Raw genomic sequence first — 26,769 nt, 5'->3', positions numbered from 1 at the left:
TGGGAGTCATGTTCATCAGACTGTAGTTTTCACACACGTCACACACAGACCCTGTTCGTATGCACATTTGGGTGCTTGAGGAGGGTTGCGCCCAAGATTCTGTGGTTCTACGGAGCCCTGAGTTGTGTCCTGGACAGCTTTCCTCAGGGGTTGGTCAACTTTGATCACTGCACCTAGCAAGAAAGGGACCATGAAATCTAATCAGCAAATACAGAAAAGGAAGGGACCATTTCCCACAATTATTTCCACAGGAACACCATGTCGGATAAATAAGTCTGATTGCAGGACAGGGTCTGTGCTTCAGAGATGCAGCTTTCGCAGCTGGACGAATGACCTGGAATCTGCACATATGCCGTTTTTAAACACACCAAATGAGATTTATTTCAGGGCTGACTGAATGTATTTTAGTTGAGTACACACACTCCAGTGTTGGATTTCCTTTATTATCAATAACACTTTGTTCCCAATGACTTCCATGCCAGTGGGAAAATTTTCTGTTTCGACTCATTGGAAGTGGACACCGTGAAACAGGCAAGTCGGTCTGTCTGTTTCCGGCGTTATGTGGGTTCCAGCAAGAGCACAAGTCCCAGGGCGTCTGAGGTCCATTCAGAAACCAAACTAAAATGGGCGAGCCAGGGTAAGAAAGAAGAGCACCGTTCCTATCTTCCAATTGAATTCCAGTTTCCACCATTCAAGGTGGCGAGAATGATCCACGGATGTCCCACATGAGCAAAATTTCACCTTCTCTTGCCGACCAACAACTGACGAATGAAACACACCCCAAGAGAAAATAGTAAACCCTGTCTCCTGCAATAACCTCACACGTAAACCTACACGTCAATAGGTCATATTCAGAAATACACACTGAATGTCATCTACCATGAACACAGACACACAGACAGTCCCTCCAGAGGTTCGGAAGTCTCACCACCCCAAAACTTGATGTTTCCCATGTGTGGGCTCATCCTGAGACACAGCCATCACTATCCAGTTGTCCCTGTTGTAGAGACAGAATCTTGGGCTCCTCCTTATTTTATGTAGGATTGACGGTGTTCGTGTTTGTGTGGGTGTGTGTGTGTTTCCGTGCACGCTTGTGGGTGTACTTCTGTTTGTGTGTGTGTGTGTGTGCGTGTGCACCCCTACGTGTGGGTCTGCGCTGAAACTGAGATCACTGGCACACAAGCAGAGCCCTCTTGCTGTGTTTGTTCTTCCCTTTGGATCTCCTGGTCGTCCCTTGCAGAGAAGCGAGTGTGCCTGTGTTCATGGACTCCTGATCTGTCGGGTTCGTCGAAGAGAGGTTTCGCAGGGAGCTTTGCTGTTCAGGATGATGGTTTTTCATCCCACACTTGTATTTTGATTGACGAATCACATGTACGTTGGGAGGCAATGTACCTTCGACTTTTCTGACGTTGAACTCAGGCTTCGTTTTGTTTTGCTCTTGGAGGAATTTCCAGTGGTCTAGGGTGCTTTCCTGAGTGTCTCTTTCCACCAAGTGCGCGTCCAACTCAGGTACCTGGAGGCAGGGGTGGTCTCTCTTGAGCTCTCCTTGCGTTGCTCGCCTGTCTGTGTCTTCAGCGCCAAGGGCTCTTGGTTCCCTGCCTCTTGACACACTCTCACTGTGTCTTTCCCATTCACTCTTCTGGATGTAAAAGAGGACATAGGCCTGTTGACTCAGGGCAGAAGTGATGCCAGAGGCAGTGACTTCGGCATCATCCATTTTATACCACTGGCCTTCTTGAGCTTTGACATAAGAGAAGTAATGTCCGTTGTGACAACTCCACCCAGCGTGGACCAGCACAGCATAGAGGACATAGACAAGAGGTCCTGTGTTCTGCTGAGACATGTATGGCTGCATGTCAAGGCACTCAGGATATTGCACATTCTTGGCAAGTTTGTTGCCTGTGACATCGGAGAATCTCTTCAATACAAGGATGAGGACCTTGGCAGAAGTGTGTAAAGTTAACGTCTTGGAGGCAGGCGCCTTCTGGAGACAAAGAGCACAATGATAGGCATTCTCTCCATTGAGTTCTTCGGGCTTCACCAACTGTTCCAAAGCTTGCTTGACACTCTGAGCTGCCTGGATATCCAGGGCGATGTCCAGGTAAGGGTCAAAGGTGTCTGAAATGCCGTGGCAGTGGAGACACTTGATTTGAGATCTCCAGTACCCTCCAAATATTTGGTGGATGAGGGTGGTGTCCTTGGAGTGATGATCTACCTGCTTGTGCCCGGGAAGGCATGCCTTTTTCATGGCATCCACAGTGAACATGAGAAATTCATGGGCATCTTCCTGCTTGCCTCTATGGAAGCCAGCAGCCAATGCCTGTGAGGGCTGGATGACATGGCCAGGACGGTAGAGGGCCCGTGTGATGTGAGCTTGCATAGTACAGAGCATGCAGCCCTTGTGACGATGACACGTTTGAGAGTGCTCCCGGGACAGCATGTAGTTGGCAAGGGGCGGTGTGTATGTCAGGCACTGCAGGGAAGCGTTCACGTAGCAGGTATTTCCCATATTCTGGAGCCCAGCCCCCACCGCAGCAGGTCTCCTGCTACTCAGAGGAAGCTTCTCCCTGGGAGCAAGCTGTCTTGCCACAGGAGCCAAATCATCACAGAAGTCGACACGGGTCTCACATGAGAGTGGTGACTTCTCAGGGAGAGAAGTCCGCTGGATTTCAGCAAAAGCTGCATCTGGCCGAGAAGATGTGAGTTTTGAGTTTTGAAAAGTGGTTGAACTGCCACTCACCTCCCAAGTAGAGTGAGTCGTCCTCCATGTCGCCTGGAACAAGGATCACAAGGTTTTTCTGCTGGGACCGCAGGTTGCAGAAAGACGCTATCTCTTCCGAGAGAGTCTTCAAATGACGAGCTCTCTGGCCGCATCAGCCCTTATAGAACTCACCCCCACCAACCGCGAACACCCCACCCACCCATCAGGTGCTCCATAAACCAATCAAATATCAGCACTCAATTAAGGAATGAGTCACAGGGTGTGTCCCCTTGCATCGCTGGGAATTCAACAGGCACAGCCCACATCATGACTTCTAGAACACCTGAATCAAATTACTCCTCAGGCTGATAGGCACATGTAACATGAGTGTAACCGGGTTGGGACAGTGGCCACACAGTTGCCTTATTTTAGGTAAAACAATGTCAGGGAAGAAATCTTTACCTATGAAACCTACGTGTGTGTTTGTGTGTGTGTGTGTGTGTGTGCGTGTGCGTGCGTGTGCGTGTGTGTGTGTTTGTGCCGGGGTGTACTTCCAAGTATGTGCTTTTGGCAGATACCATCATCCTCTCAGCGATGGAAGGACAAGAAGTCGGAAGTGCGCTTTCTGACCTGAGAATAGTCAATAAACTATAGTAATTAGCACAGTGTATTTCTTCCTTAATGAGAAAGGAGAGATCCGTGGAATCAAACAGTCCATTCCAGCGATAACCTTTCCTCGTTCAGCCTATTGATTCTCTATAAGAGTGAAATTACCTGCCAGTGGAGAACAAGACCAGTCTTTGCATGAAATGCTCTTGTGGAAGCTAGATTGCCAAATAAGAAAGCATCAATGGTAGAAACATGCACTGAAGTTTGAAGAGATACTCAGTGCACAATGTAGAGTGTGAAAGACTTTGGGGAAATCATGCAATCACCGAGAGACTAATTGATGACATTCCGCAAATTTATGTTTGCCAGAAAAGAGAGATGGTCATGACATTGTATAGTGTGTGGTTTCAGACGTGGGACGGCAGTTTAAGAAAACATGAAACAAAAAATTTGAGAAATCACAAGGTATCCCAAGTATGACCTTTGGTTTATTAAAGAATTGTTGAAAATAACAACAACGTGTCTCACAGCATGGGTGATAATATTTTCATACGTATGTGATAATGGATCAACATTGGATAGAGATGAAATGAAAAGTTCTAAATTTGACAAAAGCAAACACCGAAAACTGCACCGTCAAAAAGCCCGGGTGACGGGTGTGAGGCCCTGTCTCAAGAAGCAGACACCGGAGAGATTTAAAAGCAGGGAGTGAAACCGAGGATAGCTTAACATTGTTAATACTGGCCTTTGTTTCCGTGGGAAAAGGCAAAAATAAGGCGTGTGTCCTGGATTCTCGCATCAATTGTTCAGGATCTGAGATGTTGCCTCCATTTCCAGTTACGCATGGTATGGTGCAACTGCAGTTAACACATTTGGTGCAAAACTTTTAAAGCTGACGAAGATGGACATGTTCCCTGAACTAAGAGGGACAGAATTTGGGTGTGTCTCCAGGCTCTCTGGCTTACCAGGAATGAAGATCCTGGCTCTAGGGATTTTCCCATAATGTCTTAGACAGTAAACAACAGGACAGAATTGAGGCCCGGCGCCAAGGCCTCGAGGTGTAAAGAGACAGCCGTGGCCTCAGGGCCCATGAAATTAGGATGATTTTAAGGAGAATGGTGGAATGAGAGGACTGTGACCTTTGGCCCCTTTTCTTTCCCTTTACTTTTCATGGGCCAGGTGTGCTCCATCAGAAGGCTTCCTGTGCCTGATGTAAAGTGTCCTGGGTGAAGAAAGGGCACTGCTTAGAAAGGTGCTCCACAGGGAGAAAGGATCCACCATTTTCAGGAGAATGATCCCCAGAAGCATGAGCAATCCAGATGCCGTGGCTTCACACAAGACGCTGGAGGGTCTTATTCTTGGAGCTGGGACCTGGGCATCGGTGTTCTTTAATGCTCATAACTGATTTTGAGGGGAGCCCAATCGATAACCCTTCTGGGAGTCATGTTCATCAGACTGTAGTTTTCACACACGTCACACACAGACCCTGTTCGTATGCACATTTGGGTGCTTGAGGAGGGTTGCGCCCAAGATTCTGTGGTTCTACGGAGCCCTGAGTTGTGTCCTGGACAGCTTTCCTCAGGGGTTGGTCAACTTTGATCACTGCACCTAGCAAGAAAGGGACCATGAAATCTAATCAGCAAATACAGAAAAGGAAGGGACCATTTCCCACAATTATTTCCACAGGAACACCATGTCGGATAAATAAGTCTGATTGCAGGACAGGGTCTGTGCTTCAGAGATGCAGCTTTCGCAGCTGGACGAATGACCTGGAATCTGCACATATGCCGTTTTTAAACACACCAAATGAGATTTATTTCAGGGCTGACTGAATGTATTTTAGTTGAGTACACACACTCCAGTGTTGGATTTCCTTTATTATCAATAACACTTTGTTCCCAATGACTTCCATGCCAGTGGGAAAATTTTCTGTTTCGACTCATTGGAAGTGGACACCGTGAAACAGGCAAGTCGGTCTGTCTGTTTCCGGCGTTATGTGGGTTCCAGCAAGAGCACAAGTCCCAGGGCGTCTGAGGTCCATTCAGAAACCAAACTAAAATGGGCGAGCCAGGGTAAGAAAGAAGAGCACCGTTCCTATCTTCCAATTGAATTCCAGTTTCCACCATTCAAGGTGGCGAGAATGATCCACGGATGTCCCACATGAGCAAAATTTCACCTTCTCTTGCCGACCAACAACTGACGAATGAAACACACCCCAAGAGAAAATAGTAAACCCTGTCTCCTGCAATAACCTCACACGTAAACCTACACGTCAATAGGTCATATTCAGAAATACACACTGAATGTCATCTACCATGAACACAGACACACAGACAGTCCCCCCAGAGGTTCGGAAGTCTCACCACCCCAAAACTTGATGTTTCCCATGTGTGGGCTCATCCTGAGACACAGCCATCACTATCCAGTTGTCCCTGTTGTAGAGACAGAATCTTGGGCTCCTCCTTATTTTATGTAGGATTGACGGTGTTCGTGTTTGTGTGGGTGTGTGTGTGTTTCCGTGCGCGCTTGTGGGTGTACTTCTGTTTGTGTGTGTGTGTGTGTGCGTGTGCACCCCTACGTGTGGGTCTGTGCTGAAACTGAGATCACTGGCACACAAGCAGAGCCCTCTTGCTGTGTTTGTTCTTCCCTTTGGATCTCCTGGTCGTCCCTTGCAGAGAAGCGAGTGTGCCTGTGTTCATGGACTCCTGATCTGTCGGGTTCGTCGAAGAGAGGTTTCGCAGGGAGCTTTGCTGTTCAGGATGATGGTTTTTCATCCCACACTTGTATTTTGATTGACGAATCACATGTACGTTGGGAGGCAATGTACCTTCGACTTTTCTGACGTTGAACTCAGGCTTCGTTTTGTTTTGCTCTTGGAGGAATTTCCAGTGGTCTAGGGTGCTTTCCTGAGTGTCTCTTTCCACCAAGTGCGCGTCCAACTCAGGTACCTGGAGGCAGGGGTGGTCTCTCTTGAGCTCTCCTTGCGTTGCTCGCCTGTCTGTGTCTTCAGCGCCAAGGGCTCTTGGTTCCCTGCCTCTTGACACACTCTCACTGTGTCTTTCCCATTCACTCTTCTGGATGTAAAAGAGGACATAGGCCTGTTGACTCAGGGCAGAAGTGATGCCAGAGGCAGTGACTTCGGCATCATCCATTTTATACCACTGGCCTTCTTGAGCTTTGACATAAGAGAAGTAATGTCCGTTGTGACAACTCCACCCAGCGTGGACCAGCACAGCATAGAGGACATAGACAAGAGGTCCTGTGTTCTGCTGAGACATGTATGGCTGCATGTCAAGGCACTCAGGATATTGCACATTCTTGGCAAGTTTGTTGCCTGTGACATCGGAGAATCTCTTCAATACAAGGATGAGGACCTTGGCAGAAGTGTGTAAAGTTAACGTCTTGGAGGCAGGCGCCTTCTGGAGACAAAGAGCACAATGATAGGCATTCTCTCCATTGAGTTCTTCGGGCTTCACCAACTGTTCCAAAGCTTGCTTGACACTCTGAGCTGCCTGGATATCCAGGGCGATGTCCAGGTAAGGGTCAAAGGTGTCTGAAATGCCGTGGCAGTGGAGACACTTGATTTGAGATCTCCAGTACCCTCCAAATATTTGGTGGATGAGGGTGGTGTCCTTGGAGTGATGATCTACCTGCTTGTGCCCGGGAAGGCATGCCTTTTTCATGGCATCCACAGTGAACATGAGAAATTCATGGGCATCTTCCTGCTTGCCTCTATGGAAGCCAGCAGCCAATGCCTGTGAGGGCTGGATGACATGGCCAGGACGGTAGAGGGCCCGTGTGATGTGAGCTTGCATAGTACAGAGCATGCAGCCCTTGTGACGATGACACGTTTGAGAGTGCTCCCGGGACAGCATGTAGTTGGCAAGGGGCGGTGTGTATGTCAGGCACTGCAGGGAAGCGTTCACGTAGCAGGTATTTCCCATATTCTGGAGCCCAGCCCCCACCGCAGCAGGTCTCCTGCTACTCAGAGGAAGCTTCTCCCTGGGAGCAAGCTGTCTTGCCACAGGAGCCAAATCATCACAGAAGTCGACACGGGTCTCACATGAGAGTGGTGACTTCTCAGGGAGAGAAGTCCGCTGGATTTCAGCAAAAGCTGCATCTGGCCGAGAAGATGTGAGTTTTGAGTTTTGAAAAGTGGTTGAACTGCCACTCACCTCCCAAGTAGAGTGAGTCGTCCTCCATGTCGCCTGGAACAAGGATCACAAGGTTTTTCTGCTGGGACCGCAGGTTGCAGAAAGACGCTATCTCTTCCGAGAGAGTCTTCAAATGACGAGCTCTCTGGCCGCATCAGCCCTTATAGAACTCACCCCCACCAACCGCGAACACCCCACCCACCCATCAGGTGCTCCATAAACCAATCAAATATCAGCACTCAATTAAGGAATGAGTCACAGGGTGTGTCCCCTTGCATCGCTGGGAATTCAACAGGCACAGCCCACATCATGACTTCTAGAACACCTGAATCAAATTACTCCTCAGGCTGATAGGCACATGTAACATGAGTGTAACCGGGTTGGGAGTGGCCACACAGTTGCCTTATTTTAGGTAAAACAATGTCAGGGAAGAAATCTTTACCTATGAAACCTACGTGTGTGTTTGTGTGTGTGTGTGTGTGTGTGTGCGTGGGCGTGCGTGTGCGTGTGTGTGTGTTTGTGCCGGGGTGTACTTCCAAGTATGTGCTTTTGGCAGATACCATCATCCTCTCAGCGATGGAAGGACAAGAAGTCGGAAGTGCGCTTTCTGACCTGAGAATAGTCAATGAAGTATAGTAATTAGCACAGTGTATTTCTTCCTTAATGAGAAAGGAGAGATCCGTGGAATCAAACAGTCCATTCCAGCGATAACCTTTCCTCGTTCAGCCTATTGATTCTCTATAAGAGTGAAATTACCTGCCAGTGGAGAACAAGACCAGTCTTTGCATGAAATGCTCTTGTGGAAGCTAGATTGCCAAATAAGAAAGCATCAATGGTAGAAACATGCACTGAAGTTTGAAGAGATACTCAGTGCACAATGTAGAGTGTGAAAGACTTTGGGGAAATCATGCAATCACCGAGAGACTAATTGATGACATTCCGCAAATTTATGTTTGCCAGAAAAGAGAGATGGTCATGACATTGTATAGTGTGTGGTTTCAGACGTGGGACGGCAGTTTAAGAAAACATGAAACAAAAAATTTGAGAAATCACAAGGTATCCCAAGTATGACCTTTGGTTTATTAAAGAATTGTTGAAAATAACAACAACGTGTCTCACAGCATGGGTGATAATATTTTCATACGTATGTGATAATGGATCAACATTGGATAGAGATGAAATGAAAAGTTCTAAATTTGACAAAAGCAAACACCGAAAACTGCACCGTCAAAAAGCCCGGGTGACGGGTGTGAGGCCCTGTCTCAAGAAGCAGACACCGGAGAGATTTAAAAGCAGGGAGTGAAACCGAGGATAGCTTAACATTGTTAATACTGGCCTTTGTTTCAGTGGGAAAAGGCAAAAATAAGGCGTGTGTCCTGGATTCTCGCATCAATTGTTCAGGATCTGAGATGTTGCCTCCATTTCCAGTTACGCATGGTATGGTGCAACTGCAGTTAACACATTTGGTGCAAAACTTTTAAAGCTGGCGAAGATGGACATGTTCCCTGAACTAAGAGGGACAGAATTTGGGTGTGTCTCCAGGCTCTCTGGCTTACCAGGAATGAAGATCCTGGCTCTAGGGATTTTCCCATAATGTCTTAGACAGTAAACAACAGGACAGAATTGAGGCCCGGCGCCAAGGCCTCGAGGTGTAAAGAGACAGCCGTGGCCTCAGGGCCCATGAAATTAGGATGATTTTAAGGAGAATGGTGGAATGAGGACTGTGACCTTTGGCCCCTTTTCTTTCCCTTTACTTTTCATGGGCCAGGTGTGCTCCATCGGAAGGCTTCCTGTGCCTGATGTAAAGTGTCCTGGGTGAAGAAAGGGCACTGCTTAGAAAGGTGCTCCACAGGGAGAAAGGAGCCACCATTTTCAGGAGAATGATCCCCAGAAGCATGAGCAATCCAGATGCCGTGGCTTCACACAAGACGCTGGAGGGTCTTATTCTTGGAGCTGGGACCTGGGCATCGGTGTTCTTTAATGCTCATAACTGATTTTGAGGGGAGCCCAATCGATAACCCTTCTGGGAGTCATGTTCATCAGACTGTAGTTTTCACACACGTCACACACAGACCCTGTTCGTATGCACATTTGGGTGCTTGAGGAGGGTTGCGCCCAAGATTCTGTGGTTCTACGGAGCCCTGAGTTGTGTCCTGGACAGCTTTCCTCAGGGGTTGGTCAACTTTGATCACTGCACCTAGCAAGAAAGGGACCATGAAATCTAATCAGCAAATACAGAAAAGGAAGGGACCATTTCCCACAATTAGTTCCACAGGAACACCATGTCGGATAAGTAAGTCTGATTGCAGGACAGGGTCTGTGCTTCAGAGATGCAGCTTTTGCAGCTGGACGAATGACCGGGAATCTGCACATATGCCGTTTTTAAACACACCAAATGAGATTTATTTCAGGGCTGACTGAATGTATTTTAGTTGAGTACACACACTCCAGTGTTGCATTTCCTTTATTATCAATAACACTTTGTTCCAAATGACTTCCATGCCAGTGGGAAAATTTTCTGTTTCGACTCATTGGAAGTGGACACCGTGAAACAGGCAAGTCGGTCTGTCTGTTTCCGGCGTTATGTGGGTTCCAGCAAGAGCACAAGTCCCAGGGCGTCTGAGGTCCATTCAGAAACCAAACTAAAATGGGCGAGCCAGGGTAAGAAAGAAGAGCATCGTTCCTATCTTCCAATTGAATTCCAGTTTCCACCATTCAAGGTGGCGAGAATGATCCACGGATGTCCCACATGGGCAAAATTTCACCTTCTCTTGCCGACCAACAACTGACGAATGAAACACACCCCAAGAGAAAATAGTAAACCCTGTCTCCTGCAATAACCTCACACGTAAACCTACACGTCAATAGGTCATATTCAGAAATACACACTGAATGTCATCTACCATGAACACAGACACACAGACAGTCCCTCCAGAGGTTCGGAAGACCCACCACCCCAAAACTTGATGTTTCCCAGGTGTGGGCTCATCCTGAGACGCAGCCATCAGTATCCAGTTGTCCCTGTTGTAGAGACAGAATCTTGGGCTCCTCATTACTTTATGTAGGATTGACGGTGTTCGTGTTTGTGTGGGTGTGTTTGTGTTTCCGTGCGCGCTTGTGGGTGTACTTCTGTTTGTGTGTGTGTGTGTGTGTGTGTGCGTGTGCACCCCTACGTGTGGGTCGGCAATTCAACTGAGATCACTGGCACACAAGCAGAGCCCTCTTGCTGTGTTTGTTCTTCCCTTTGGATCTCCTGGTCGTCCCTTGCAGAGAAGCGAGTGTGCCCATGTTCATGCACTCCTGATCTGTCGGGTTCGTCGAAGAGAGGTTTAGCAGGGAGCTTTGCTGTTCAGGATGATGGTTTTTCATCCCACACTTGTATTTTGATTGATGAATCACAAGTACGTTGGGAGGCAAGGTACCTTCGACTTTTCTGACGTTGAACTCAGGCTTCGTTTTGTTTTGCTCTTGGAGGAATTTCCAGTGGTCTAGGGTGCTTTCCTGAGTGTCTCTTTCCACCAAGTGCTCGTCCAACTCGGGTACCTGGAGGCAGGGGTGGTCTCTCTTGAGCTCTCCTTGCGTTGCTCGCCTGTCTGTGTCTTCAGCGCCAAGGGCTCTTGGTTCCCTGCCTCTTGACACACTCTCACTGTGTCTTTCCCATTCACTCTTCTGGATGTAAAAGAGGACATAGGCCTGTTGACTCAGGGCAGAAGTGATGCCAGAGGCAGTGACTTCGGCATCATCCATTTTATACCACTGGCCTTCTTGAGCTTTGACATAAGAGAAGTAATGTCCGTTGTGACAACTCCACCCAGCGTGGACCAGCACAGCATAGAGGACATAGACAAGAGGTCCTGTGTTCTGCTGAGACATGTATGGCTGCATGTCAAGGCACTCAGGATATTGCACATTCTTGGCAAGTTTGTTGCCTGTGACATCGGAGAATCTCTTCAATACAAGGATGAGGACCTTGGCAGAAGTGTGTAAAGTTAACGTCTTGGAGGCAGGCGCCTTCTGGAGACAAAGAGCACAATGATAGGCATTCTCTCCATTGAGTTCTTCGGGCTTCACCAACTGTTCCAAAGCTTGCTTGACACTCTGAGCTGCCTGGATATCCAGGGCGATGTCCAGGTAAGGGTCAAAGGTGTCTGAAATGCCGTGGCAGTGGAGACACTTGATTTGAGATCTCCAGTACCCTCCAAATATTTGGTGGATGAGGGTGGTGTCCTTGGAGTGATGATCTACCTGCTTGTGCCCGGGAAGGCATGCCTTTTTCATGGCATCCACAGTGAACATGAGAAATTCATGGGCATCTTCCTGCTTGCCTCTATGGAAGCCAGCAGCCAATGCCTGTGAGGGCTGGATGACATGGCCAGGACGGTAGAGGGCCCGTGTGATGTGAGCTTGCATAGTACAGAGCATGCAGCCTTTGTGACGATGACACGTTTGAGAGTGCTCCCGGGACAGCATGTAGTTGGCAAGGGGCGGTGTGTATGTCAGGCACTGCAGGGAAGCGTTCACGTAGCAGGTATTTCCCATATTCTGGAGCCCAGCCCCCACCGCAGCAGGTCTCCTGCTACTCAGAGGAAGCTTCTCCCTGGGAGCAAGCTGTCTTGCCACAGGAGCCAAATCATCACAGAAGTCGACACGGGTCTCACATGAGAGTGGTGACTTCTCAGGGAGAGAAGTCCGCTGGATTTCAGCAAAAGCTGCATCTGGCCGAGAAGATGTGAGTTTTGAAAAGTGGTTGAACTGCCACTCACCTCCCAAGTAGAGTGAGTCGTCCTCCATGTCGCCTGGAACAAGGATCACAAGGTTTTTCTGCTGGGACCGCAGGTTGCAGAAAGACGCTATCTCTTCCGAGAGAGTCTTCAAATGACGAGCTCTCTGGCCGCATCAGCCCTTATAGAACTCACCCCCACCAACCGCGAACACCCCACCCACCCATCAGGTGCTCCATAAACCAATCAAATATCAGCACTCAATTAAGGAATGAGTCACAGGGTGTGTCCCCTTGCATCGCTGGGAATTCAACAGGCACAGCCCACATCATGACTTCTAGAACACCTGAATCAAATTACTCCTCAGGCTGATAGGCACATGTAACATGAGTGTAACCGGGTTGGGACAGTGGCCACACAGTTGCCTTATTTTAGGTAAAACAATGTCAGGGGAGAAATCTTTACCTATGAAACCTATGTGTGTGTTTGTGTGTGTGTGTGTGTGTGTGCGTGTGCGTGCGTGTGCGTGTGTGTGTGTTTGTGCCAGGATGTACTTCCAAGTATGTGCTTTTGGCAGATACCATCATCCTCTCAGCGATGGAAGGACAAGAAGTCGGAAGTGCGCTTTCTGACCTGAGAATAGTCAATGAAGTATAGTAATTAGCACAGTGTATTTCTTCCTTAATAAGAAAGGAGAGATCCGTGGAATCAAACAGTCCATTCCAGCGATAACCTTTCCACGTTCAGCCTATTGATTCTCTATAAGAGTGAAATTACCTGCCAGTGGAGAACAAGACCAGTCTTTGCATGAAATGCTCTTGTGGAAGCTAGATTGCCAAATAAGAAAGCATCAATGGTAGAAACATGCACTGAAGTTTGAAGAGATACTCAGTGCACGATGTAGAGTGTGAAAGACTTTGGGGAAATCATGCAATCACCGAGAGACTAATTGATGACATTCCGCAAATTTATGTTTGCCAGAAAAGAGAGATGGTCATGACATTGTATAGTGTGTGGTTTCGGACGTGCGACGGCAGTTTAAGAAAACATGAAACAAAAAATTTGAGAAATCACAAGGTATCCCAAGTATGACCTTTGGTTTATTAAAGAATTGACGAAAATAACAACAACGTGTCTCACAGCATGGGTGATAATATTTTCATACGTATGTGATAATGGATCAACATTGGATAGAGATGAAATGAAAAGTTCTAAATTTGACAAAAGCAAACACCGAAAACTGCACCGTCAAAAAGCCCGGGTGACGGGTGTGAGGCCCTGTCTCAAGAAGCAAACACCGGAGAGATTTAAAAGCAGGGAGTGAAACCGAGGATAGCTTAACATTGTTAATACTGGCCCTTGTTTCAGTGGGAAAAGGCAAAAATAAGCCGTGTGTGTCCTGGATTCTCGCATCAATTGTTCAGGATCTGAGATGTTGCCTCCATTTCCAGTTACGCATGGTATGGTGGAACTGCAGTTAGCACATTTGGTGCAAAACTTTTAATGCTGACGAAAATGGACATGTTCCCTGAACTAAGAGGGACAGAATTTGGGTGTGTCTCCAGGCTCTCTGGCTTACCAGGAATGAAGATCCTGGCTCTAGGGATTTCCCCATAATGTCTTAGACAGTAAGCAACAGGACATTATTGAGGCCCGGCGCCAAGGCCTCGAGGTGTAAAGAGACAGCCGTGGCCTCAGGGCCCATGAAATTAGGATGATTTTAAGGAGAATGGTGGAATGAGAGGACTGTGACCTTTGGCCCCTTTTCTTTCCCTTTAGTTTTCATGGGCCAGGTGTGCTCCATCAGAAGGCTTCCTGTGCCTGATGTAAAGTGTCCTGGGTGAAGAAAGGGCACTGCTTAGAAAGGTGCTCCACAGGGAGAAAGGAGCCACCATTTTCAGGAGAATGATCCCCAGAAGCATGAGCAATCCAGATGCCGTGGCTTCACACAAGACGCTGGAGGGTCTTATTCTTGGAGCTGGGACCTGGGCATCGGTGTTCTTTAATGCTCATAACTGATTTTGAGGGGAGCCCAATCGATAACCCTTCTGGGAGTCATGTTCATCAGACTGTAGTTTTCACACACGTCACACACAGACCCTGTTCGTATGCACATTTGGGTGCTTGAGGAGGGTTGCGCCCAAGATTCTGTGGTTCTACGGAGCCCTGAGTTGTGTCCTGGACAGCTTTCCTCAGGGGTTGGTCAACTTTGATCCCTGCACCTAGCAAGAAAGGGACCATGAAATCTAATCAGCAAATACAGAAAAGGAAGGGACCATTTACCACAATTATTTCCACAGGAACACCATGTCGGATAAATAAGTCTGATTGCAGGACAGGGTCTGTGCTTCAGAGATGCAGCTTTCGCAGCTGGACGAATGACCTGGAATCTGCACATATGCCGTTTTTAAACACACCAAATGAGATTTATTTCAGGGCTGACTGAATGTATTTAGTTGAGTACACACACTCCAGTGTTGGATTTCCTTTATTATCAATAACACTTTGTTCCCAATGACTTCCATGCCAGTGGGAAAATTTTCTGTTTCGACTCATTGGAAGTGGACACCGTGAAACAGGCAAGTCGGTCTGTCTGTTTCCGGCGTTATGTGGGTTCCAGCAAGAGCACAAGTCCCAGGGCGTCTGAGGTCCATTCAGAAACCAAACTAAAATGGGCGAGCCAGGGTAAGAAAGAAGAGCACCGTTCCTATCTTCCAATTGAATTCCAGTTTCCACCATTCAAGCTGGCGAGAATGATCCACGGATGTCCCACATGAGCAAAATTTCACCTTCTCTTGCCGACCAACAACTGACGAATGAAACACACCCCAAGAGAAAATAGTAAACCCTGTCTCCTGCAATAACCTCACACGTAAACCTACACGTCAATAGGTCATATTCAGAAATACACACTGAATGTCATCTACCATGAACACAGACACACAGACAGTCCCTCCAGAGGTTCGGAAGACTCACCACCCCAAAACTTGATGTTTCCCATGTGTGGGCTCATCCTGAGACACAGCCATCACTATCCAGTTGTCCCTGTTGTAGAGACAGAATCTTGGGCTCCTCCTCATTTTATTTAGGATTGACGGTGTTCGTGTTTGTGTGGGTGTGTGTGTGTTTCCGTGCGTGCTTGTGGGTGTACTTCTGTTTGTGTGTGTGTGTGTGTGTGCGTGTGCACCCCTACGTGTGGGTCGGCGCTGAAACTGAGATCACTGGCACACAAGCAGAGCCCTCTTGCTGTGTTTGTTCTTCCCTTTGGATCTCCTGGTCGTCCCTTGCAGAGAAGCGAGTGTGCCTGTGTTCATGGACTCCTGATCTGTCGGGTTCGTCGAAGAGAGGTTTAGCAGGGAGCTTTGCTGTTCAGGATGATTGTTTTTCATCCCACACTTGTATTTTGATTGACGAATCACATGTACGTTGGGAGGCAATGTACCTTCGACTTTTCTGACGTTGAACTCAGGCTTCGTTTTGTTTTGCTCTTGGAGGAATTTCCAGTGGTCTAGGGTGCTTTCCTGAGTGTCTCTTTCCACCAAGTGCGCGTCCAACTCAGGTACCTGGAGGCAGGGGTGGTCTCTCTTGAGCTCTCCTTGCGTTGCTCGCCTGTCTGTGTCTTCAGCGCCAAGGGCTCTTGGTTCCCTGCCTCTTGACACACTCTCACTGTGTCTTTCCCATTCACTCTTCTGGATGTAAAAGAGGACATAGGCCTGTTGACTCAGGGCAGAAGTGATGCCAGAGACAGTGACTTCGGCATCATCCATTTTATACCACTGGCCTTCTTGAGCTTTGACATAAGAGAAGTAATGTCCGTTGTGACAACTCCACCCAGCGTGGACCAGCACAGCATAGAGGACATAGACAAGAGGTCCTGTGTTCTGCTGAGACATGTATGGCTGCATGTCAAGGCACTCAGGATATTGCACATTCTTGGCAAGTTTGTTGCCTGTGACATCGGAGAATCTCTTCAATACAAGGATGAGGACCTTGGCAGAAGTGTGTAAAGTTAACGTCTTGGAGGCAGGCGCCTTCTGGAGACAAAGAGCACAATGATAGGCATTCTCTCCATTGAGTTCTTCGGGCTTCACCAACTGTTCCAAAGCTTGCTTGACACTCTGAGCTGCCTGGATATCCAGGGCGATGTCCAGGTAAGGGTCAAAGGTGTCTGAAATGCCGTGGCAGTGGAGACACTTGATTTGAGATCTCCAGTACCCTCCAAATATTTGGTGGATGAGGGTGGTGTCCTTGGAGTGATGATCTACCTGCTTGTGCCCGGGAAGGCATGCCTTTTTCATGGCATCCACAGTGAACATGAGAAATTCATGGGCATCTTCCTGCTTGCCTCTATGGAAGCCAGCAGCCAATGCCTGTGAGGGCTGGATGACATGGCCAGGACGGTAGAGGGCCCGTGTGATGTGAGCTTGCATAGTACAGAGCATGCAGCCCTTGTGACGATGACACGTTTGAGAGTGCTCCCGGGACAGCATGTAGTTGGCAAGGGGCGGTGTGTATGTCAGGCACTGCAGGGAAGCGTTCACGTAGCAGGTATTTCCCATATTCTGGAGCCCAGCCCCCACCGCAGCAGGTCTCCTGCTACTCAGAGGAAGCTTCTCCCTGGGAGCAAGCTGTCTTGCCACAGGAGCCAAATCATCACAGAAGTCGACACGGGTCTCACATGAGAGTGGTGACTTCTCAGGGAGAGAAGTCCGCTGGATTTCAGCAAAAGCTGCATCTGGCCGAGAAGATGTGAGTTTTGAAAAGTGGTTGAACTGCCACTCACCTCCCAAGTAGAGTGAGTCGTCCTCCATGTCGCCTGGAACAAGGATCACAAGGTTTTTCTGCTGGGACCGCAGGTTGCAGAAAGACGCTATCTCTTCCGAGAGAGTCTTCAAATGACGAGCTCTCTGGCCGCATCAGCCCTTATAGAACTCACCCCCACCAACCGCGAACACCCCACCCACCCATCAGGTGCTCCATAAACCAATCAAATATCAGCACTCAATTAAGGAATGAGTCACAGGGTGTGTCCCCTTGCATCGCTGGGAATTCAACAGGCACAGCCCACATCATGACTTCTAGAACACCTGAATCAAATTACTCCTCAGGCTGATAGGCACATGTAACATGAGTGTAACCGGGTTGGGACAGTGGCCACACAGTTGCCTTATTTTAGGTAAAACAATGTCAGGGGAGAAATCTTTACCTATGAAACCTATGTGTGTGTTTGTGTGTGTGTGTGTGTGTGCGTGTGCGTGCGTGTGCGTGTGTGTGTGTTTGTGCCGGGATGTACTTCCAAGTATGTGCTTTTGGCAGATACCATCATCCTCTCAGCGATGGAAGGACAAGAAGTCGGAAGTGCGCTTTCTGACCTGAGAATAGTCAATGAAGTATAGTAATTAGCACAGTGTATTTCTTCCTTAATAAGAAAGGAGAGATCCGTGGAATCAAACAGTCCATTCCAGCGATAACCTTTCCACGTTCAGCCTATTGATTCTCTATAAGAGTGAAATTACCTGCCAGTGGAGAACAAGACCAGTCTTTGCATGAAATGCTCTTGTGGAAGCTAGATTGCCAAATAAGAAAGCATCAATGGTAGAAACATGCACTGAAGTTTGAAGAGATACTCAGTGCACGATGTAGAGTGTGAAAGACTTTGGGGAAATCATGCAATCACCGAGAGACTAATTGATGACATTCCGCAAATTTATGTTTGCCAGAAAAGAGAGATGGTCATGACATTGTATAGTGTGTGGTTTCGGACGTGCGACGGCAGTTTAAGAAAACATGAAACAAAAAATTTGAGAAATCACAAGGTATCCCAAGTATGACCTTTGGTTTATTAAAGAATTGACGAAAATAACAACAACGTGTCTCACAGCATGGGTGATAATATTTTCATACGTATGTGATAATGGATCAACATTGGATAGAGATGAAATGAAAAGTTCTAAATTTGACAAAAGCAAACACCGAAAACTGCACCGTCAAAAAGCCCGGGTGACGGGTGTGAGGCCCTGTCTCAAGAAGCAGACACCGGAGAGATTTAAAAGCAGGGAGTGAAACCGAGGATAGCTTAACATTGTTAATACTGGCCTTTGTTTCAGTGGGAAAAGGCAAAAATAAGGCGTGTGTCCTGGATTCTCGCATCAATTGTTCAGGATCTGAGATGTTGCCTCCATTTCCAGTTACGCATGGTATGGTGCAACTGCAGTTAACACATTTGGTGCAAAACTTTTAAAGCTGACGAAGATGGACATGTTCCCTGAACTAAGAGGGACAGAATTTGGGTGTGTCTCCAGGCTCTCTGGCTTACCAGGAATGAAGATCCTGGCTCTAGGGATTTTCCCATAATGTCTTAGACAGTAAACAACAGGACAGAATTGAGGCCCGGCGCCAAGGCCTCGAGGTGTAAAGAGACAGCCGTGGCCTCAGGGCCCATGAAATTAGGATGATTTTAAGGAGAATGGTGGAATGAGAGGACTGTGACCTTTGGCCCCTTTTCTTTCCCTTTACTTTTCATGGGCCAGGTGTGCTCCATCAGAAGGCTTCCTGTGCCTGATGTAAAGTGTCCTGGGTGAAGAAAGGGCACTGCTTAGAAAGGTGCTCCACAGGGAGAAAGGATCCACCATTTTCAGGAGAATGATCCCCAGAAGCATGAGCAATCCAGATGCCGTGGCTTCACACAAGACGCTGGAGGGTCTTATTCTTGGAGCTGGGACCTGGGCATCGGTGTTCTTTAATGCTCATAACTGATTTTGAGGGGAGCCCAATCGATAACCCTTCTGGGAGTCATGTTCATCAGACTGTAGTTTTCACACACGTCACACACAGACCCTGTTCGTATGCACATTTGGGTGCTTGAGGAGGGTTGCGCCCAAGATTCTGTGGTTCTACGGAGCCCTGAGTTGTGTCCTGGACAGCTTTCCTCAGGGGTTGGTCAACTTTGATCACTGCACCTAGCAAGAAAGGGACCATGAAATCTAATCAGCAAATACAGAAAAGGAAGGGACCATTTCCCACAATTATTTCCACAGGAACACCATGTCGGATAAATAAGTCTGATTGCAGGACAGGGTCTGTGCTTCAGAGATGCAGCTTTCGCAGCTGGACGAATGACCTGGAATCTGCACATATGCCGTTTTTAAACACACCAAATGAGATTTATTTCAGGGCTGACTGAATGTATTTTAGTTGAGTACACACACTCCAGTGTTGGATTTCCTTTATTATCAATAACACTTTGTTCCAAATGACTTCCATGCCAGTGGGAAAATTTTCTGTTTCGACTCATTGGAAGTGGACACCGTGAAACAGGCAAGTCGGTCTGTCTGTTTCCGGCGTTATGTGGGTTCCAGCAAGAGCACAAGTCCCAGGGCGTCTGAGGTCCATTCAGAAACCAAACTAAAATGGGCGAGCCAGGGTAAGAAAGAAGAGCATCGTTCCTATCTTCCAATTGAATTCCAGTTTCCACCATTCAAGGTGGCGAGAATGATCCACGGATGTCCCACATGGGCAAAATTTCACCTTCTCTTGCCGACCAACAACTGACGAATGAAACACACCCCAAGAGAAAATAGTAAACCCTGTCTCCTGCAATAACCTCACACGTAAACCTACACGTCAATAGGTCATATTCAGAAATACACACTGAATGTCATCTACCATGAACACAGACACACAGACAGTCCCTCCAGAGGTTCGGAAGACTCACCACCCCAAAACTTGATGTTTCCCAGGTGTGGGCTCATCCTGAGACGCAGCCATCAGTATCCAGTTGTCCCTGTTGTAGAGACAGAATCTTGGGCTCCTCATGACTTTATGTAGGATTGACGGTGTTCGTGTTTGTGTGGGTGTGTTTGTGTTTCCGTGCGCGCTTGTGGGTGTACTTCTGTTTGTGTGTGTGTGTGTGTGTGTGTGTGCGTGTGCACCCCTACGTGTGGGTCGGCAATTCAACTGAGATCACTGGCACACAAGCAGAGCCCTCTTGCTGTGTTTGTTCTTCCCTTTGGATCTCCTGGTCGTCCCTTGCAGAGAAGCGAGTGTGCCCATGTTCATGCACTCCTGATCTGTCGGGTTCGTCGAAGAGAGGTTTAGCAGGGAGCTTTGCTGTTCAGGATGATGGTTTTTCATCCCACACTTGTATTTTGATTGATGAATCACAAGTACGTTGGGAGGCAAGGTACCTTCGACTTTTCTGACGTTGAACTCAGGCTTCGTTTTGTTTTGCTCTTGGAGGAATTTCCAGTGGTCTAGGGTGCTTTCCTGAGTGTCTCTTTCCACCAAGTGCTCGCCCAACTCGGGTACCTGGAGGCAGGGGTGGTCTCTCTTGAGCTCTCCTTGCGTTGCTCGCCTGTCTGTGTCTTCAGCGCCAAGGGCTCTTGGTTCCCTGCCTCTTGACACACTCTCACTGTGTCTTTCCCATTCACTCTTCTGGATGTAAAAGAGGACATAGGCCTGTTGACTCAGGGCAGAAGTGATGCCAGAGGCAGTGACTTCGGCATCATCCATTTTATACCACTGGCCTTCTTGAGCTTTGACATAAGAGAAGTAATGTCCGTTGTGACAACTCCACCCAGCGTGGACCAGCACAGCATAGAGGACATAGACAAGAGGTCCTGTGTTCTGCTGAGACATGTATGGCTGCATGTCAAGGCACTCAGGATATTGCACATTCTTGGCAAGTTTGTTGCCTGTGACATCGGAGAATCTCTTCAATACAAGGATGAGGACCTTGGCAGAAGTGTGTAAAGTTAACGTCTTGGAGGCAGGCGCCTTCTGGAGACAAAGAGCACAATGTTAGGCATTCTCTCCATTGAGTTCTTCGGGCTTCACCAACTGTTCCAAAGCTTGCTTGACACTCTGAGCTGCCTGGATATCCAGGGCGATGTCCAGGTAAGGGTCAAAGGTGTCTGACATGCCGTGGCAGTGGAGACACTTGATTTGAGATCTCCAGTACCCTCCAAATATTTGGTGGATGAGGGTGGTGTCCTTGGAGTGATGATCTACCTGCTTGTGCCCGGGAAGGCATGCCTTTTTCATGGCATCCACAGTGAACATGAGAAATTCATGGGCATCTTCCTGCTTGCCTCTATGGAAGCCAGCAGCCAATGCCTGTGAGGGCTGGATGACATGGCCAGGACGGTAGAGGGCCCGTGTGATGTGAGCTTGCATAGTACAGAGCATGCAGCCTTTGTGACGATGACACGTTTGAGAGTGCTCCCGGGACAGCATGTAGTTGGCAAGGGGCGGTGTGTATGTCAGGCACTGCAGGGAAGCGTTCACGTAGCAGGTATTTCCCATATTCTGGAGCCCAGCCTCCACCGCAGCAGGTCTCCTGCTACTCAGAGGAAGCTTCTCCCTGGGAGCAAGCTGTCTTGCCACAGGAGCCAAATCATCACAGAAGTCGACACGGGTCTCACATGAGAGTGGTGACTTCTCAGGGAGAGAAGTCCGCTGGATTTCAGCAAAAGCTGCATCTGGCCGAGAAGATGTGAGTTTTGAAAAGTGGTTGAACTGCCACTCACCTCCCAAGTAGAGTGAGTCGTCCTCCATGTCGCCTGGAACAAGGATCACAAGGTTTTTCTGCTGGGACCGCAGGTTGCAGAAAGACGCTATCTCTTCCGAGAGAGTCTTCAAATGACGAGCTCTCTGGCCGCATCAGCCCTTATAGAACTCACCCCCACCAACCGCGAACACCCCACCCACCCATCAGGTGCTCCATAAACCAATCAAATATCAGCACTCAATTAAGGAATGAGTCACAGGGTGTGTCCCCTTGCATCGCTGGGAATTCAACAGGCACAGCCCACATCATGACTTCTAGAACACCTGAATCAAATTACTCCTCAGGCTGATAGGCACATGTAACATGAGTGTAACCGGGTTGGGACAGTGGCCACACAGTTGCCTTATTTTAGGTAAAACAATGTCAGGGGAGAAATCTTTACCTATGAAACCTATGTGTGTGTTTGTGTGTGTGTGTGTGTGTGCGTGTGCGTGCGTGTGCGTGTGTGTGTGTTTGTGCCGGGATGTACTTCCAAGTATGTGCTTTTGGCAGATACCATCATCCTCTCAGCGATGGAAGGACAAGAAGTCGGAAGTGCGCTTTCTGACCTGAGAATAGTCAATGAAGTATAGTAATTAGCACAGTGTATTTCTTCCTTAATAAGAAAGGAGAGATCCGTGGAATCAAACAGTCCATTCCAGCGATAACCTTTCCACGTTCAGCCTATTGATTCTCTATAAGAGTGAAATTACCTGCCAGTGGAGAACAAGACCAGTCTTTGCATGAAATGCTCTTGTGGAAGCTAGATTGCCAAATAAGAAAGCATCAATGGTAGAAACATGCACTGAAGTTTGAAGAGATACTCAGTGCACGATGTAGAGTGTGAAAGACTTTGGGGAAATCATGCAATCACCGAGAGACTAATTGATGACATTCCGCAAATTTATGTTTGCCAGAAAAGAGAGATGGTCATGACATTGTATAGTGTGTGGTTTCGGACGTGCGACGGCAGTTTAAGAAAACATGAAACAAAAAATTTGAGAAATCACAAGGTATCCCAAGTATGACCTTTGGTTTATTAAAGAATTGACGAAAATAACAACAACGTGTCTCACAGCATGGGTGATAATATTTTCATACGTATGTGATAATGGATCAACATTGGATAGAGATGAAATGAAAAGTTCTAAATTTGACAAAAGCAAACACCGAAAACTGCACCGTCAAAAAGCCCGGGTGACGGGTGTGAGGCCCTGTCTCAAGAAGCAAACACCGGAGAGATTTAAAAGCAGGGAGTGAAACCGAGGATAGCTTAACATTGTTAATACTGGCCCTTGTTTCAGTGGGAAAAGGCAAAAATAAGCCGTGTGTCTCCTGGATTCTCGCATCAATTGTTCAGGATCTGAGATGTTGCCTCCATTTCCAGTTACGCATGGTATGGTGGAACTGCAGTTAGCACATTTGGTGCAAAACTTTTAATGCTGACGAAAATGGACATGTTCCCTGAACTAAGAGGGACAGAATTTGGGTGTGTCTCCAGGCTCTCTGGCTTACCAGGAATGAAGATCCTGGCTCTAGGGATTTCCCCATAATGTCTTAGACAGTAAGCAACAGGACAGAATTGAGGCCCGGCGCCAAGGCCTCGAGGTGTAAAGAGACAGCCGTGGCCTCAGGGCCCATGAAATTAGGATGATTTTAAGGAGAATGGTGGAATGAGAGGACTGTGACCTTTGGCCCCTTTTCTTTCCCTTTAGTTTTCATGGGCCAGGTGTGCTCCATCAGAAGGCTTCCTGTGCCTGATGTAAAGTGTCCTGGGTGAAGAAAGGGCACTGCTTAGAAAGGTGCTCCACAGGGAGAAAGGAGCCACCATTTTCAGGAGAATGATCCCCAGAAGCATGAGCAATCCAGATGTCGTGGCTTCACACAAGACGCTGGAGGGTCTTATTCTTGGAGCTGGGACCTGGGCATCGGTGTTCTTTAATGCTCATAACTGATTTTGAGGGGAGCCCAATCGATAACCCTTCTGGGAGTCATGTTCATCAGACTGTAGTTTTCACACACGTCACACACAGACCCTGTTCGTATGCACATTTGGGTGCTTGAGGAGGGTTGCGCCCAAGATTCTGTGGTTCTACGGAGCCCTGAGTTGTGTCCTGGACAGCTTTCCTCAGGGGTTGGTCAACTTTGATCACTGCACCTAGCAAGAAAGGGACCATGAAATCTAATCAGCAAATACAGAAAAGGAAGGGACCATTTCCCACAATTATTTCCACAGGAACACCATGTCGGATAAATAAGTCTGATTGCAGGACAGGGTCTGTGCTTCAGAGATGCAGCTTTCGCAGCTGGACGAATGACCTGGAATCTGCACATATGCCGTTTTTAAACACACCAAATGAGATTTATTTCAGGGCTGACTGAATGTATTTTAGTTGAGTACACACACTCCAGTGTTGGATTTCCTTTATTATCAATAACACTTTGTTCCCAATGACTTCCATGCCAGTGGGAAAATTTTCTGTTTCGACTCATTGGAAGTGGACACCGTGAAACAGGCAAGTCGGTCTGTCTGTTTCCGGCGTTATGTGGGTTCCAGCAAGAGCACAAGTCCCAGGGCGTCTGAGGTCCATTCAGAAACCAAACTAAAATGGGCGAGCCAGGGTAAGAAAGAAGAGCACCGTTCCTATCTTCCAATTGAATTCCAGTTTCCACCATTCAAGGTGGCGAGAATGATCCACGGATGTCCCACATGAGCAAAATTTCACCTTCTCTTGCCGACCAACAACTGACGAATGAAACACACCCCAGGAGAAAATAGTAAACCCTGTCTCCTGCAATAACCTCATACGTAAACCTACACGTCAATAGGTCATATTCAGAAATACACACTGAATGTCATCTACCATGAACACAGACACACAGACAGTCCCTCCAGATGTTCGGAAGACTCACCACTCCAAAACTTGATGTTTCCCAGGTGTGGGCTCATCCTGAGACGCAGCCATCACTATCCAGTTGTCCCTGTTGTAGAGACAGAATCTTGGGCTCCTCATTACTTTATGTAGGATTGACGGTGTTCGTGTTTGTGTGGGTGTGTTTGTGTTTCCGTGCGCGCTTGTGGGTGTATTTCTGTTTGTGTGTGTGTGTGTGTGTGTGTGTGCGTGTGCACCCCTACGTGTGGGTCGACACTTCAACTGAGATCACTGGCACACAAGCAGAGCCCTCTTGCTGTGTTTGTTCTTCCCTTTGGATCTCCTGGTCCTCCCTTGCAGAGAAGGGAGTGTGCCCGTGTTCATGGACTCCTGATCTGTCGGGTTCGTCGAAGAGAGGTTTAGCAGGGAGCTTTGCTGTTCAGGATGATGGTTTTTCATCCCACACTTGTATTTTGATTGATGAATCACAAGTACGTTGGGAGGCAAGGTACCTTCGACTTTTCTGACGTTGAACTCAGGCTTCGTTTTGTTTTGCTCTTGGAGGAATTTCCAGTGGTCTAGGGTGCTTTCCTGAGTGTCTCTTTCCACCAAGTGCTCGTCCAACTCGGGTACCTGGAGGCAGGGGTGGTCTCTCTTGAGCTCTCCTTGCGTTGCTCGCCTGTCTGTGTCTTCAGCGCCAAGGGCTCTTGGTTCCCTGCCTCTTGACACACTCTCACTGTGTCTTTCCCATTCACTCTTCTGGATGTAAAAGAGGACATAGGCCTGTTGACTCAGGGCAGAAGTGATGCCAGAGGCAGTGACTTCGGCATCATCCATTTTATACCACTGGCCTTCTTGAGCTTTGACATAAGAGAAGTAATGTCCGTTGTGACAACTCCACCCAGCGTGGACCAGCACAGCATAGAGGACATAGACAAGAGGTCCTGTGTTCTGCTGAGACATGTATGGCTGCATGTCAAGGCACTCAGGATATTGCACATTCTTGGCAAGTTTGTTGCCTGTGACATTGGAGAATCTCTTCAATACAAGGATGAGGACCTTGGCAGAAGTGTGTAAAGTTAACGTCTTGGAGGCAGGCGCCTTCTGGAGACAAAGAGCACAATGATAGGCATTCTCTCCATTGAGTTCTTCGGGCTTCACCAACTGTTCCAAAGCTTGCTTGACACTCTGAGCTGCCTGGATATCCAGGGCGATGTCCAGGTAAGGGTCAAAGGTGTCTGACATGCCGTGGCAGTGGAGACACTTGATTTGAGATCTCCAGTACCCTCCAAATATTTGGTGGATGAGGGTGGTGTCCTTGGAGTGATGATCTACCTGCTTGTGCCCGGGAAGGCATGCCTTTTTCATGGCATCCACAGTGAACATGAGAAATTCATGGGCATCTTCCTGCTTGCCTCTATGGAAGCCAGCAGCCAATGCCTGTGAGGGCTGGATGACATGGCCAGGACGGTAGAGGGCCCGTGTGATGTGAGCTTGCATAGTACAGAGCATGCAGCCCTTGTGACGATGACACGTTTGAGAGTGCTCCCGGGACAGCATGTAGTTGGCAAGGGGCGGTGTGTATGTCAGGCACTGCAGGGAAGCGTTCACGTAGCAGGTATTTCCCATATTCTGGAGCCCAGCCCCCACCGCAGCAGGTCTCCTGCTACTCAGAGGAAGCTTCTCCCTGGGAGCAAGCTGTCTTGCCACAGGAGCCAAATCATCACAGAAGTCGACACGGGTCTCACATGAGAGTGGTGACTTCTCAGGGAGAGAAGTCCGCTGGATTTCAGCAAAAGCTGCATCTGGCCGAGAAGATGTGAGTTTTGAAAAGTGGTTGAACTGCCACTCACCTCCCAAGTAGAGTGAGTCGTCCTCCATGTCGCCTGGAACAAGGATCACAAGGTTTTTCTGCTGGGACCGCAGGTTGCAGAAAGACGCTATCTCTTCCGAGAGAGTCTTCAAATGACGAGCTCTCTGGCCGCATCAGCCCTTATAGAACTCACCCCCACCAACCGCGAACACCCCACCCACCCATCAGGTGCTCCATAAACCAATCAAATATCAGCACTCAATTAAGGAATGAGTCACAGGGTGTGTCCCCTTGCATCGCTGGGAATTCAACAGGCACAGCCCACATCATGACTTCTAGAACACCTGAATC

At 48.1% G+C, this 26,769-nt stretch overlaps 3 protein-coding genes and 2 pseudogenes across 3 annotated transcripts; all 5 read right to left on the bottom strand.

Moving 5' to 3' along the window:
• Positions 1-1,168: 1,168 nt before the first annotated feature.
• Positions 1,169-3,072, bottom strand: LOC134758986 (ubiquitin carboxyl-terminal hydrolase 17-like protein 6; annotated as a pseudogene).
• A 2,841-nt stretch (positions 3,073-5,913) lies between these two features.
• Positions 5,914-7,796, bottom strand: LOC134758985 (ubiquitin carboxyl-terminal hydrolase 17-like protein 6; annotated as a pseudogene).
• A 2,866-nt stretch (positions 7,797-10,662) lies between these two features.
• LOC134758983 (ubiquitin carboxyl-terminal hydrolase 17-like protein 22) lies at positions 10,663-12,698 on the bottom strand. The gene has a single exon (XM_063708962.1). It carries the CDS (start codon positions 12,253-12,255, stop codon positions 10,663-10,665), a length of 1,593 nt encoding a protein of 530 aa, XP_063565032.1. The 5' UTR covers positions 12,256-12,698.
• Positions 12,699-15,403: 2,705 nt separating this feature from the next.
• LOC134758982 (ubiquitin carboxyl-terminal hydrolase 17-like protein 6) lies at positions 15,404-17,710 on the bottom strand. Its single transcript, XM_063708960.1, has one exon. It carries the CDS (start codon positions 16,994-16,996, stop codon positions 15,404-15,406), a length of 1,593 nt encoding a protein of 530 aa, XP_063565030.1. The 5' UTR covers positions 16,997-17,710.
• A 663-nt stretch (positions 17,711-18,373) lies between these two features.
• Positions 18,374-26,769, bottom strand: LOC134759084 (putative ubiquitin carboxyl-terminal hydrolase 17-like protein 23). Its single transcript, XM_063709230.1, has 2 exons — positions 25,678-26,769; positions 18,374-18,455 (listed from the first exon to the last, which is right to left on the bottom strand). The coding sequence occupies exons 1-2, from the start codon at positions 26,484-26,486 to the stop codon at positions 18,374-18,376; spliced, it is 891 nt and encodes a 296-aa protein (XP_063565300.1). The 5' UTR covers positions 26,487-26,769.

Source organism: Gorilla gorilla, chromosome 7, assembly GCF_029281585.2.
Source record: "Gorilla gorilla gorilla isolate KB3781 chromosome 7, NHGRI_mGorGor1-v2.1_pri, whole genome shotgun sequence".
In the NCBI taxonomy this organism is placed as follows: domain Eukaryota; kingdom Metazoa; phylum Chordata; class Mammalia; order Primates; family Hominidae; genus Gorilla; species Gorilla gorilla.
The sequence above is the reverse complement of the archived record's forward strand: the minus strand, read 5'-3'. Positions and strand labels throughout refer to the sequence as shown.